The sequence below is a fragment of the Salminus brasiliensis genome, chromosome 2 (assembly GCF_030463535.1).
Source record: "Salminus brasiliensis chromosome 2, fSalBra1.hap2, whole genome shotgun sequence".
Classification (NCBI taxonomy): Eukaryota; Metazoa; Chordata; class Actinopteri; order Characiformes; family Bryconidae; genus Salminus; species Salminus brasiliensis.
This window is the reverse complement of record NC_132879.1, coordinates 13,604,450-13,620,097: the sequence shown is the minus strand read 5'-3', so window position 1 is coordinate 13,620,097 and position 15,648 is coordinate 13,604,450. Positions and strand designations below refer to the sequence as shown.

At 39.6% G+C, this 15,648-nt stretch overlaps 1 protein-coding gene across 1 annotated transcript; it reads left to right on the top strand.

Annotated features, from left to right (window-relative positions):
• Positions 1–4,989: 4,989 nt before the first annotated feature.
• Positions 4,990–14,455, top strand: myoz3a (myozenin 3a). Its single transcript, XM_072673565.1, has 5 exons — positions 4,990–5,065; positions 8,057–8,217; positions 9,398–9,545; positions 12,369–12,549; positions 14,272–14,455. The coding sequence occupies exons 1-5, from the start codon at positions 4,990–4,992 to the stop codon at positions 14,453–14,455; spliced, it is 750 nt and encodes a 249-aa protein (XP_072529666.1).
• The last annotated feature ends 1,193 nt before the right edge of the window (positions 14,456–15,648 follow it).

Genomic DNA, 15,648 nt, shown 5'->3' with positions numbered 1-15,648 from the left:
CAGTGACATGACTGGGAGGCTGCCAGCAGCAGGTCTTCTCTCAATAGCACATGTGCTTCATCTGAAGAGGCTCTTTTCTGACCAGCTTGAGGGATGAACACAATCAGGGGAGTTGAACATGGGTGCAAACATAATTCTGTTAAATGTTTGATGTTACTTTTATCAGCACAAGAATAAATTACAAAAAAAATGACAGGTTTGTGTCATTTCTGTCCTGGAGAAATCCTGAGCAGCCCTCAACACATCAACACTGTTATTTAATCAATTGGAGCTTTCGGCAGGTCCAAACACTCATTACAGACTTCAGTGGTTTGAGAATAAGCCAGATCATTTGCATTCTGTTCACTGTAGTCACTGAATAATTAGCATAAGGCTGGGATATTTTTTAGGGGTTAACTGTTGATTTGTTAAAGTCAGCATCACAGACCGTCACACGTTTTCCTTCTGTACTGTACTGTAATTTAAAGATGGTGTGAGGGAGGGTCTCTAAGCTAGCTGTGTTCTGTCTCAATCATAGGTGGGGTGGCAAGGGGGGGAGTGAAACATGACATTATTGGTTAATACTATTTTCTTCTCCCGCTGAAGCGTGATGATGTAAGTAAGAATCAGAAGCGGTTTTAGAGACAGCAGAAGTCACCACAATAATTATGTCTTTTAAATGAGATGATCAGCATCCATATCGACTCCCATATGAATCCCATATGAAATATAAAAATAAATATGAGCACAGAAATCAATTAAAATCTATATTAATGCCACAAAGTACAAAAAGGCATTATTATTATTATTATTATTATTATTATTATTATTACATTTTATTAGGACTGTTTAATATAAATGTTGTTTTATGATATATACATCTGTTTTCATTTTAGAAATTATTATTATTATTATTATTATTATTATTATTATTAAGGTTGTTATGTGACCATGCCTTTACACTCATTATTAATAATAAAGGTAATATATGTAAATTCCTTAATTATTCAGAGGGACGTTTGTCTGTCTAGCTCTGTCAACATGACAAGGGGACAGGTTAGGTTAAGGGCAGGTTAATTAGACACTGTTGACATTGTTCATTGACAGATTCTATCCAGTAGGGTTTTTAAGTTTAATGACTGCTTTAAGTTTTAATGATCAATTGTAGATCCCTTTGATTTTATAATATTAAATGAGATGTCTGTGTTGGGGGAGGGAAGTCCAAAGCTAATCTCACCCCTCACCGTGCTTTCTCTCTCTCCTCTCGCTCTCTGTCTCTGGGTTTTGGCCTGTTGATACAATATTGCTCTATTTTTGGAATATCCTTTTACTAATTGTTTCTTTTCATATCTCTGTAATGCTGAATCTTGCAAGTAGATTAACAATTACTGTTAAATTTTAAACTTTGACTTATGGTCATCTTTTCACATTTTGAGATTTTAACAGTCCTTCATTAGAATGTTTCACATTGTTTTATTTTAGTTATAATGTAGTCAATTATACCCAACAGTCTGATACTAAATTATAAAATTATCAAATACTATTATTATTATTATTATTATTATTATTATAAGCGGGTCCCTTCCCCCAGAATTAGCAGCCCCTGGCTTTTAGGTGCTGAACTGCAGGAAAACCCCACTTCAAAAAGCACATTTAATCATTTATGAATTATTATTAATTAGCATTGATAATTAATAATAATTGATTTGTGAGCATCTTTACATAGTACTTGTTAATGAAGCACTTAATGTTACAAAGGTTTAGGGAAACTCACCCCTGATCAGGTGTATCAGGTGTTTTAGCGCAGGAGAGAGGTCCTCCAGGATCAGGGCTGGGAACCCCGGTGTGAGACAGATGTGACTGGTGCATTTTAATTCTGAACCTCAGTTGGGTGGACGACTGGTAGACAAACAGAGACAGACAATGTGTCAAGGACAACCTAAACTATGACCTTTATTCATGAGTCCAGGACTGACCTCACTTCATTGACTCCAACAGGGGTCATGTCCTTATGTTTTGTGCATAGAGGTATATAAATCTATACTCACCCAATCGCACACACACACATACTGTACATTCATGTAAATTCACAAGAATGTCTGGCTGCCATCCTGAGGTATGTCTAAAATGTTTCCCACTCTTCATCTCAGATGAAGCACTGACAGTCTGGACGGACTCAGCTGTCCTGCCGTACACCCACCCACACACACACACACATGCACACACACAGCAAGGATCAGGTTTTTATTATGGTGGATACGGGGTTGGGTTATGTGTAAATCCTCACCCCATATAGCCTGCTGCCCCCCTAGCTAAAATTACTGTGATGATGTAAGCACATGGACAGGCCAGGAGTCCAGAGGCAGTCTATACAAGCACTTTCCATCTTCTTCCACACTGAGATCCAGCCAGACCTGCAGCAACATCACAGCTTCCCCTTCAGCACACACACTCACACACAGGTAAGCTGCTGATGCTCTCTCAGACACAAAACGCATTAGGCCGAATTAGGAGGGAACGGGCTTCCTGTGTGTGTGTGTGTTTGTGTCTGAGTGGGATGTTCCTCATCCGCAGAACAGCTGCTGACAGGCGTGTGGTGTGAATGCTATGAGCATCTGCTCATCTTTAATTTGAGATCTCACCGTGACATAACGTGTCCTGGTGTTTACAGCGCACCTATCAGACAGGAAGCCAAGCTTACAGACATTACAGAATGATAATGAATTTGGACTAGCATATAATAGCATGCCAGTTATCAGGGCCAGGGTGTAATGGAATACTGGAATAGAATACAGAATACAGAATACACCCCTCAATTCAGCTGTCACAAAGCAGCGTTATCGAGATCTGGCTCCAAGAGGAAGAGCAAGAAGAAGGAATCATTAGAGGAACCAGTACTAAAAAGGGGAATCCATCCTCCTCTGGTCATCACCAGATAGCACAACAGAGTAGTATAATACCTGATCCGATAGAGTGAGGTAATGAAGAACTAAGGATGAATTTTTGAGAAGTCCATTCAGGGTAAAACATTCAGGGTAAACATTCACATACACATCCATGCAGAGCACCATTCTGCTGTGCACAAAACAACACTAGGATCCAGAGAAGGAATCATCAAATTGGACACAGTTTGGTAAGGTCAGCACCAAGACAGAATAGCAGAAACAGTGTATTTAAATGAATCAGAGAGGAAAAGGGAGAAGAAATCAGAAAGGAAAGCAAAACAAAGAGGTAAGGTCTTGGTGGACACAGGCGAGAGAAACTGGTCCAGAAGGCAGACAGACAGCAGCATGCAGCTACAAACAGATTCATATTAGCATTAATTTAATAACACTTTAACAATGGTTCCCATTCATTTGTTTAAACACCATCATGTTTATTAACCATACAAGTAGTGTTTCATATATATATAAATTTGTAAGACATTATTTTAAATAATATTTAAAAGATACTTCTCTCCCAAACACAAAATATAGGCCAAGCCACCACACATTTTATCTGCTTTCACTACAACTAGCGTTGCTAGTCTAGACACCTCATACAAAAACAGTGAGGTAGTAAAATAATATATTTACTAAATGATGCTGTAAAATGTTTATCCCATTAAATTGAAGGTAAGATTAAATTTAGCTCCTCCTCCGCTGGTGCGTGCTAGCCTTTAGCAAGCTGCAGTTGTCTTTTTTATTTATTTTTTCAGACTAAACAGATATTAAGGAATCTTAACCAAACTCATAGTTCTACACTGCCCTCTGGTGCAGTATAAAGTTGAGGCATTTCATGGTTCTTCACTATGAGCTTGTGTAACTTTTTGGCTATTGTCAGATACCATACATGAGGAGGAGGAGACTCCAATTCAGTAGTTGACAAATGTATGGGATAGCTCATAAGGCACAACAGGGAGCTTTTTCTGGGAAAGTACTGGCCTTCGCTAAATATAGAGCAAACACTTGCTGTTAATGCCACAAGTAGGAAAAGCCCTCCCTCACTGAGAGATATAGGCATGTGCGGTAGCCAGAACACAAAGAAGCATGTATATTTATATGACTTTTCTTTGTTATATTGTACTAATGGTATCAACTATGAAACTTTAGCCTGGCTTTAAGATTTGTATTTATAGTTGGAGTTGCTTAAAGTGCCCAAGAACTGCCAACTACAGGAAAATGATGTTTGACTAACAAGCAAAGGGTCACTCACAGTTCGCTGTTTCAGTGTGGTATATAGACTGTGATTTGAGGTGTTGTTTTGTTGGTTACATTTTTTTGTTGCTCTGAAAACCTTACAATGTCCAGTGGACATAGCAATTGATGATTTCCCACTGGACTAAACAGACTAAGTGAATCACTGAACTGCTCTGCTAAAGCCTGAGTAGACTGAAAAATCACTGTGCTGATCAGTTATTTATCTCAGTGTTACTGAGCTCTACTAAAGCATGAGTAGACTGATAAATCACTGTGCTGATCAGTTATTTATTTCAGTGTTACTAAGCTCTACTAAAGCATGAGTAGACTGATAAATCACTGTGCTGATCAGTTATTTATTACAGTGTTACTAGGCTCTACTAAAGCATGAGTAGACTGATAAATCACTGTGCTGATCAGTTATTTATTACAGTGTTACTAGGCTCTACTAAAGCATGAGTAGACTGATACATCACTGTGCTGATCAGTTATTTATCTCAGTGTTACTGAGCTCTGCTAAAGCATGAGTAGACTGATAAATCACTGTGCTGATCAGTTATTTATGTCAGTGTTACTGAGCTCTGCTAAAGCATGAGTAGACAAATAAATCACTGTACTGGTCAATTATTTTAGTAACACTAACATGTATATAAAGAACAGGACACCACTAACATATGCTGTGTAAGGGAGGGTATGTAGGATGATATACAGAATGGGAATGAAGATTAAGACAATTTAACAAAGCAAATCAAGTGTGATATTGCTGTTTCATTTGCTGTAAAATAATAATCAGGTTGGACTGTTGTTTTTGTGTGTGTACAGAGGGGAGAAGATGCAGAACGCGCACAATAGTCTCACCAAACAGCGGCAGCAACAGGCACTGGCCCTCAGCAGAGAAGCCAGAGGAGGTGACACACACACACACACACACATACAAATAAACTATCCAACAAATCAAATATATTTTATCTATATAAAATATACACTTTATGGACAAAAAAATCAGGACACCTACACATTACACCTACAGGAGCTTCAATGCCATCCCATTTTAAATCCCTAGGCATTAACATGGAATTAGTCCCCCCTTTGTACCTATAACAGTTTTACTCTTTTGAGAAGGCTTTCTAAAGTGGAGACTTTGGAGTGTGTCTGTGGGAGGTTTTGCATTTGAAGAGCATTTGTGAGGTCAGATGCTGTTCTAGTTGAAGGTGTCAGTGGGGTTGAGGTTAGGGCTGTGTGTGGGCCAGTCACCCAACCATGCCTTTATGGGCCTTGCTTTGTGCACTGGGGCACAGTTACGTTGGAACAAAAAAGGGCCTCCCCAAACTGTTTCCACAAAGTTGGAAGCATACAGTTGTCCAAAATGTCTTGCATTTAACTTCACAACCCCATAGCATTATCCCTCCTCCACCAAACTTTACAGTTGGCACACTGCACTCAGGCATGTAACATTCACCTGGAGTTCGTCAAGCCCAGACCTGTCCATCATACTGACAGATAGAGAAGCGTGATTCGTCACTCCACAGAACCCGCTTTCTTTGCTCCAGAGTCTCGTGGCAGTGTGCTTTACACCACTCCATTCAGCACTTGGCATTGCACTTGGTGATCTAAGGCTTGCATGCAGCTGCTCAGCCATGAAAACCCATGCCCTGAAGTTTTTGTGATGATGTGAATTTTGCTGATATTTCATTGAATCCATTCTTCTCTCTACCAGGAGAAATGTTCCTCATGCCACTGGCTGCAACACAAGCCCAAAGCATGCTCAATTCCCGTTGTACTTTACATTTACAGATGTTATTTACATTATCTTCTGCAACCCTTTTTCTCCAAACATACTTTTGTTCATTGTAGCCACAAATGTTCTGTTGTAACTTCATCAGTGTACCATTTCTGAAATGTGCTGGTGATTATTTTGGAGTTATTTTGAAATCCCCTGATGCTCAGTTTTGTGGTGAGGAAACAGGAAAGGTTTTATTCTAGTGACTCTTTAAGGAAGGTTATATTTTTGCAGAAGCACAATAAAATAGTGCATCACCACTTCAGAGTCTCCAGAGGTTTTGGAGGTCTTTTGCAGAAAGACTATTTAAAGGTATCTTGAAGATTTCAACTTGACCTCCACTGTTCCGGTTAAATGTCCTTTCTTACATTAAAAACTGAAGAAACAACTTCCTGAAAAGTCTTTGCTATCTTCTTATCACCTTCTCCTGCTTTGTGAGCATCAGTTATAGTAATTTATTTTTAAAGTACTGATAACCTACTTAGAGAAGCAAAAGGCTGTTGGTTTTTAGGACGTGCCTCTTCTGGTTTTTGTTAATGGGTTCATTACAAGCCATGGCCCTGACAAGCTAATCTAGGCATAAGACTTTATAGAAAAGATGGGTGACCCCTGGCTTAGGGCTAAGCTGGACTGAAGCCTCTGGACTTTGGAGCCTTCTGACTGACAGCAGCGGCTGATAAAAAGCGTTCTTCATGGTCACGTGAGACACAAGCTCAGTGTACTGCGTCACGGTGTAAATAAAGATGAGCTGCAGTATGACCATCACTGCCTGAGAAATGGTGTGTATGTGTTTGTGTTTTTTTTCCGGTGAGCTCAGCTGTTTGCATGTTTGGCCCAGCGGCTGCTGAAGCTCGGCTAAATCTGACCCTGGTGAAGTGAGTTTTTCTGCTGAAGTGAGCTGAAGCTTTTTCTTGGAGTTTTTTCATCCAGCTGCCTGTTTATAACCACAGGCAATTAAATGGACCCATAAAAGACAGCCTTCTCATTAAGCTTAGTCTCTGTTAGATGGCCTTTTATATGGTTACGTTATTTAGCACAAATTGTTTATAACTAACTATAGTTAGAACTATAATTGTTTATATAAATGTTTAAATAGAGTACTATGGTCTCCATATTGACTTGTGTTTAGTAGTGTATAAACTTAGAGATATATTTAAATTTTTAGTCTATTCAAACTAGCTAAGGTTATTCTTGAGTAAATAGTGAAGCACTTTTGTAAGTCACTCTGGATAAGAGCGTCTGCTAAATGCCTTAAATGTTTATTAAGGTAATGAATATTTTCTACATAATATTGCTAGCTGTGAGCAGCTATATGTTTTCTTTACATTTCTGACTCACTACTCTGTCAGTCTCTCTGCTTGTCCCAACATATTCTGAAAATAATTTATATTAAATACAAAATAATAGCTCAAAGTGTAAACGTTCCACTTTAATCTGAAGGTATTTACATCGAAATGGTGTCTTCATTTTTAGAGGCTCAATAGTTACTGGACAACTCAATTCTCAGCTTTTTTTTTTTATTACCATTACATTTAAAGTGTCCATTTGGAAACTGTTTCTGATATAAGAGCTTCTGAAGTGTAGTGAACTTGACGTTAACATAATGCTGTAAGCTATGTAATGTGTGGTGGTGATGAAGCTAGGCTTTTTGTGCTCCAGTTCTGGGTTTAATGTGATGCAGTAATAGAGGTGGTGAGTGGTGATTAGAGACAGTCAGCAGCCAGTCAAGTGGCACGTGGTCCGGTATAAGGTAACATTAGTCCAAGATCAGTTGGGAGGGAACTGTGTCATGTTGAGTTATACTGTTTTCTTGATGTTAGCTAGACCCATGAGGCCCATGACCACCTGTAGCCCCAGAGTCCATAAGCAGATTAACATGCCTTGGCCTAATATCTGGGGATATTAAGCCACAGTAGACAGCTGAACAAATATTTAAAGAGTTCATTTGCAAAATGCATTAAAAGCCATTTCCCTCGGTCTTATTTACTTTATGAGTTAGTGTAGTGAGGTGTTGGGAATGGTCTTTACACAAATGGTGCTACAATACATGTATAATAATGTGTTGTGAATGGACTGACTAAAGTTTTGGAATGTAACTCTTCGCATCTGTATGTCTCAGAGGGCCTGAACCTTGGAAGGAAGGTCAGCGTGCCCAAAGATGTGATGATGGAGGAGCTGAACTTGACGTCAAACAGAGGCTCCAGAATGTTCCAGGAGAGGCAGAAGAGAGTTGAGAAGTACACGGTGGAGAACACTGCTGAAGCATCCACTGTCATATACGTAAGATGTAAAATAAGCCTCACTGACTCATACACTATAAAAAAGCTTCCAAATACCAGACAAGTTGATACAACTTGCAGCAAATAGTAACAGCAGTTTGTCAGCATTAGAACTTTTGAAAATGGAAAAGTTGGTTTAACCTATACTGCAATTACAGGTAGGTTGAGCTGAACTGATGATCAATGAAAAAGTCAGGATCTATAAAGGGAGAATTCAGGCATTGTTGAGTGAAATCACACTAAAACACATGATCACCACTGTCGATAAAACAACTTCTATTTCCTTTAAGCAAACCACACAAGTTCTGTAGGGCCTCTCACTTTCTACTGTCTCTTTCTCTTATTTTCCTTTAGTAAACAACGATACAATCTCCTCAGCTGTGCGTAGTGATGACCTTGATGTGTTAAATCAGGAAAAGCATTTTTTTACAAGCAGGGGAGATTTTGGACATGTGTTATTAAGTGATCAAAAATGTAAGCAACTGAATGCACTTGAAGAAGTCATTAACACAGAAGTTCACTTACTTTTTCTAGCCTGCACAGTGGATGTTTACTCGGTGTGCTCTTGCAAATATATATATATATATATATATATATATATATATATATATATATATATATATATATGTAGTCAATAGGCTGAAAAATCCAACAAACAAGCTCCTAAAGTATTTCAGATAGCTGGGCCATCTCATGCCATGATTATGCAAGTCTCTATTTAGTACATCACCAGAATTTAAGGCATCATAAGGTCATTTGTGCAAAATGAGACTATGAAATTCTGTCTTGACTTTGACTCGATTCTTCCTGCCAGGGCTGCAGAGAGCTTAGAGAATGAGGAAGGTGAGGTTTAACTATAAACATGAGCCATCAGTTAAATACACTCTGACTGTAGGTTACAGGTCATACTGTAATAAAAATATTTTATAAAAATTACTTTGGACATTTTAGTGCCAACAAAAGGCCATCCATGCACGTCTAACTTCCAAATGGCATTTTAGTTTTTTTTTTTGCCATCTGTGGAATTAAACTAATACAAGTTACAGTTTGTAAAACTAAAGTAATATAATATCCTGTATTGTAATCTCTTTTTTGTCAGATGTATTCATTTTCATGATTAATTTCATGAATTAATGCCTAAATTTCCCCCTCAGGACAACCACTTTCAGAGCCAGCTCCAGAACCAGCTCCAGAGCCAGGGTCAGACACCCTTACATCTACAGGGAGGGAAGGAGAACCTGGCATACCCCGTACCCGGTAAACACAGTCTGGTTACCACTCTGAAGAAAACTGTGGCAAAGAAAGGCAGCCCCAGCGTCCTTGCTCCAGGTAGAGCAATGGATTGGGATTGGCGTTAAAGAAATACTGCACTCAAAAATGTTACCAACTACCAGTTAGTGGAAGCGAGTAAGGACTGGTTCGCTGGAGGTTGTTTTACGTAATGCTAACTGCCCTCTACTAGCTTTCATTCATTGTTAGCTGTGTTTGCAGCTTTGGGTGAAGTATTCAGCCAGTGTTATTTCAGGTCCTGGGGATCCACAGAGCAGACTTTAGGTTCAGCATCAGACAAGCACAGCAGGAATGACTTGCCTGTAGGGTTTGTCTGACATTAGCTGGGGTGAAGAATAGCTGTCCACGAATGTTCCTTCCATGTCCGTCTCATGCTGCGTTATTGCAAAACTGAAAAACATTTAAATACAAAGTTTGGTTTGCTTAGATGGTCACAACCTAATGCTGGCCTTACACCACAATGACTTTTCAATCGATTTCACTGTCGCAAAATTTCCAATGTCGAATTAAAATCATGTAAGTCTTCCTAGAGTTGTAGCTTGTTCCTGTCATCTTGATCATTTGGTGTAAGATGCTCAGGACAGTCTTAACTCAGTCTCTTTCAAGTCTTGACGTTCCGATAAACACATCCACGTTCTGTGGCAACATTTTTCAGAGGGAGGATTTTTTCCAGAACACACTAGGAACACAGAAGAGCAGCTGTGGCCAAAAGCTGCTTCTGTTTCTGCTCCACTGTTCAACAGTTTCTCTTCTTGTACATTTCTATCTGGAGCATGATGAGAAATAATCTCAAAAGGAATCTAGTAGCAGTCTTACCAATATTGACCCTGCAAGATTCTCAATCATCTGTGACTAAAGACTACAGTCTTTTCGTAATCTTTTAGTGCATGATTAGCATAACTGAACATGGCACAATTTTAAATCAGTCATTCAATAAACGTTACATCTAGTGCTAGCTAGCATTATAAAACCACAGAACGCACTCAAGTCTCACTGAGAGAAACCTAAGCTATTTTTAAAAGTTGATGGTGATGATTCAGTTTGAGAGACTGGTGTTGAAAGGGACAGGAAACTGAATTTAACGTTTTTTTCCCCTGTGAATGTCAGTGCTGTACATCCCAGCACACCTTATCCAATAAAATGGTTAAATATGTACCTTTAAAACTATGCAGACACTTATCAGTTGAGAAGAGACTGTATTGCCTTACTCCAATATTCCCAAATGAATCTCATATAACACAAGCAAATGTAATTCTGATACGTGAGAATGATTACCTTGCTGAGTGACACTGGATGAGCCCAATTAATGTTCCTGTCCAGACCCCTAAATAAGCCTTCATCACGTCTTTCTGCGCCCTTAACCATATTTGGTCCCACAAGGGGCCTGAATGACTAACTCTGAACCTGAGCTAAGACAGTGCCGTAAGAAAACCCTGTCTAATGCATCTCTGAATGTCAGTCTGAGCCTGTGGGGGTGGGTATGAGGGTCTGTTTCCAGGGACAAATAGCGGGGAGTCCTTAACTGGCTACCAGAGTCCAGTCCAGCTAGGGGGTATAGCCCAGTATAAGTGCTACAGCTCTTGTCTAATGCGACAAGAATACATCCACTTAAACAGAGCACTAAGTACTTTTTTAATGCTTTTTTTTGTATGCCCTGACTGAGGCTTCGGAGAGGTGTGCCGTGGAATAATAGTAAAGATGCATAGTCTATAGTGATGACAGTTGAAAGTGAAGACTGGCAATAATTGTGTTTATTGGGCTACTGTCCTCCTGATCCTAAAGCAAATTCTCTGACTCTTCAGACCTTGTGATAACACTCAGGAAGCAAGAGCTCCTCTTAGCAAATCTGAAAATGAAAGTAGTCGACATCCACAAGGCAAGAGAAAGTGATGAGAAGATGAGAAGCCACACTTTTCTTTGTTTTGGGTTTCTACAATGTGGAACGTTATCAGCAAATGTCAGTTCAGGGGACCTTTGGAGGCAAAGATAAGAGCTGGAAAAACAAATATTTCCTTGAAAAAGAAAATTGATAAAAATGATATTTGATGCATTTCCTTTTCATATATTTGATTGCTATTTATATTGACACATACAAAATATTTTACATCATGCAATTAAAAGTGCTGCACAATCTTAGATTTTGTATTTTATTATATTATTCTTATTTTTACAAAAAAAACTAAACAACTGTTACTGGGGTGGTACCCTAAAACCTTCTGTTCATACACTCTGTCTCCAGGATTTGATTTTCTAGTTTCTAGTGTACCTTTCTCATGGGAACATGAATGTGTTGTACCTTTGTACTTTGGGCAACAAAAGCTACTCTGGAGGAACCTCTTAAGGTGCTTTGGGGAAACTTCAAGGAACCTATTTCTTCTAAAAAACCCTTTCTTGAAGGTTTCTCAAAGCACCTTGAGAGGTTCCTCCAGAGTAGCTTTTGTTGCCCAGGGTACAAAGGATAACTGTATCATCAAAGGTACGATGCATTCATGTTCCCATGAAAACAATACACTTCCTCCACAGTTTCAAACTAAAGAACCTCCAAAAGTTCCTCAAGGATCTTATACTTTTAACAGTGTAGAGCCAGAGCATGGGTCTCAAACCAAGTTTCTTTTGGGCCACAGCTCTACAGATACACAGAGCATTTTTCCTTCCCTACACTCCCTACACCCAAGAAGGGCCACTAGCAGTTGAGTAGATCAGTGTGTTTTAGTGAGGAAGACGTATTCAGTGCTGGTGGTCCAGAAGAAGCGCAGTTTGGTACCCCTGGTCTTAAGTGTACTAATATTCCGGCTGTTACTTTGGCATTTGAGTACATATTCTGTCCGATTTGGTTTCATATTGTTCTGGTACTGTCTGCAGGTTACTCTGGTCCTCTGAAGGAAATTCCTCGTGAGAAGTTTAACGTCACAGTAATTCCTAAATCCTACTGCTCACCATGGAGAGAGGCACTGGGAGACAACGAGGAGCTTCTGTCCTCCTTAAACGCACAGCTACCTCAACCAGAGAAACTCCAGCCAGCTAACTATAGGTGTTTTAACAGGTGAGGAAGCATACATACACTGGTCTTTAGACTTTTTAATGGTCTGAACATGACTGTGCTGAATTGTAAATAATGAATACTTTAATTCACATAAATTTATTTTCATCAGGAAGACATGAAATATGTGGTAAAGAGAACAAAAAACAATAATTAACTACAGTAGATTTAGGGAAACTTTATACTAATCAAAAATGGCTTTGCAAATAAAATACATTAGAAATATGGCAAAACTATCAGTTATACCTTCCTTCCTTACATTTCTGCCAAAATAATAAAGAAAAAAAAAAAAAAACACCAGCAAGGCTGTAAAGTGACGACCTATAGCTCTTACAGCAGGAAACAGCACTCCAGCTTTGTTTATATGAGCTGAGCATGGAGAGCATTTTCTAAAACAGTTAGTTCTCATACTGGACCTCAGGGACCTCCAGGTGGATCACTATCCTCATGTGTTGCACCACAAATCTGGAAAATCTGAGGATTGGTTTAAAAACTGAGCTAGAAGGAGAACCACAATTAGTTTGACTGAAGAACATCAGCAGGTGGATCACTTTCCTAAAACCATAAAAACCTGAAGCCGTTTTTATGAGGACTGATTGACAGGTGCAAAGATAAGGACAAATGTCCAGAGGGACACTTGCCACACATGTATCGGACTCCCAGGAGAGTCCAAAAAAATCCATTGCATTTTGCCACCATCCATGTAGGGCTGAAAAATCTGAAGCCATTGAGAAGAAGCTCCTAAAATAACTGTTTCCTCAGAGGAGGCTTATAGTAAGTGCTCTAAGGTTTATTCTCTGCAGTAACAAAAGCCAAAGGCACATAGTGCTAGGATAAGTGACAGCAGGGTTCAGCTGGAGGCCCCTCTCCCCAACACCAGCACATTATCCATGGTGATTATCTGTTCTAAACAGACCCACCGGAGACCAGCACTATCAAATTATTACCCCAATTATCTGGGGAGATGGAGCTGGCCGCTCTGTTATGAGGGTCTGTGTTTCCACAGTGTCTTCCCATATGAAATCCTATCTTGGCTTTGGCATCAAGGCCGCCCAGAGTGGGTATGATGATGGAGAACCTATTTAAACCCAAAATAAAAATGAAGAACTGCCTCTAGCCCCCCCCTCACCTTTCAAAGCCACCAGACTGATTGCGCATGGAGAGGTATCAGGTATCTCTGTGCCCCAACCGAAATTGCATCACTACTTTGATTTAGCGTTGAGCTGAAGTGGGGACGTGAAGGTTATAATTCACTACAAACTGCCAAGTACAAAAAAAGCCTTGTTCTGTTAGTGTCTGATCATCTAATGCAAAAGCCATCAGTCATAACATTAAAACCACTGACATGAAGTTAATAACAACAGGGGGGGGGGTGTACATATTAGTCGGCAAGTGAACAGTCACTTCCTGAAGGTGATGTGTTGAAAACAGGAACAATGAGCAAGCATAAGGATCTGAGCCACTTTGACAAGAGCCAAAGTGTGGCAACAGTGTCTTAGACACTCTGGACTTGGTCATTAGTCTTGTGGAGCTTATGCCTTGAATGGTTAGACCTATTTTGGCAGCATGTGAAGGGCCTACACTACTATTATATATTAGGCAGGTGGCTTTAATGTTATGGCTGATCAGTGTATACATGCACACAGAGGCTCTTTACATGCTCTTGGTCAGTCAACTGTAAGAATCAGATTCCATTAAATAACAAGACTTGCTCTTCTCTGCCAGAGTTGCAATGCCTTTTGGGGGTCCCATGCACAGCAAGAGGATGATCCCAGTCATCAGCTTTGAGGCAATGGAATCCCAAAGCTTGCCTGGCCTGCCGCTGGACAGGATGTCCAAAAGACGCGACTTCAACAGAGCACCTCGCGGATGGGGTGCCGACTTTGCACCCGAATCAAATGAACTCTGAGCCGACTGAGGTCAAATACCGACCAGGCTGCTGTTTACCTGCGGCCAAAAGCCTGTAGCAACCACTTGGACAATCATGGACAATCCCTCTCAGAAATACTGGGTGTTTAGCATCACTGCTAGCCAGTCATGAACATAGAGCAGAAATTAAAGCTGGAGATAGAAGCAGAAGCATCAAGTGTGAAACGGATTCATGCAGACAGCTCATGTAGCCCTTAAAGAGCGAGTTTCGCCATCTCTGCTTTAGCAGTTAAAGCAATAACTAGAGCATAAAGGCCAGATAGTTTGGCCAAAACATGTACAAAAGTTTACCCTTACCCCGAATGAAGTGAATCAGTTTGGTGTCTGAGGTGTGCAGCTCAGCATTTTTGCACAGGAGATACATGGCTAATGTAGCTAACAGGTAATCCCACAGACCTTCCCAACAAAGCAATTCAGGATGGTTTTGATGTGAAACTCATTACGGAAAAACCCAGTGCAGATTTCTTTACAGTGGCGTAGCTGGAAATATGGTGTACGTCTACAACATAAATAAGCCTATTGTCATTAAAATCAACCCATACTTGTGTTCTGAGGTTTTATGTATAGCTAATGTTCCATGTGCATCTCCACCATTAATAAATCTTAAAAATAATAATAATAATAAATAATATCATCTTAAAAACAGGATAAAACCAATGTCTCAGACATTAGGGCTAAATTCATAATAAGTTCATATGTTACCATTCAGCAATGTAGTTTTTGGAGGCCTTAAAGCAGCAATATGAAAACTGCATTTTTGCTCCTGGGCTCCCCCTACAATCGGAAAGTTTAATTCCCGCTTTGAGACACCACTAAAGGAGACGATTTTGTAGATAAGCTGAGAGATACAGAAGAGTCACAGACAGTGAAAAAGCATGAGGAGTGAGTAATATTATATTACAAATATGACTACGCAGTGTTACGCAGTTCACATTCTTCTTATTACAGTCAGTGGAGTGCGTCAATGATTTAAATTCTAAAACTCTACTTTCCACAAAACCTTTTTATTATTCAGTGGAATACGCTTTTATCTCAGCTGAGCTTACTTATTGTCGCTGTCACACAAATACTTTATCTACCAGCAGTCTTTACATTTACATGTTCCTTCTCCTGCAGATATGGAGATACGGTTTGTTTGTGACCGTGACAATACATGATTTCAGGCATCTTATG

Excerpts from the sequence above, each read along its gene's own strand:
- myoz3a (XM_072673565.1), top strand. The coding sequence starts at position 4,990 with ATGCAGAACGCGCACAATAGTCTCACCAAACAGCGGCAGCAACAGGCA. Across the intron at positions 8,218-9,397 it reads AAGCATCCACTGTCATATAC|AACCAGCTCCAGAGCCAGGG; the intron begins GTAAGATGTAAA and ends AGCCAGCTCCAG. Across the intron at positions 9,546-12,368 it reads CCCCAGCGTCCTTGCTCCAG|GTTACTCTGGTCCTCTGAAG; the intron begins GTAGAGCAATGG and ends TACTGTCTGCAG.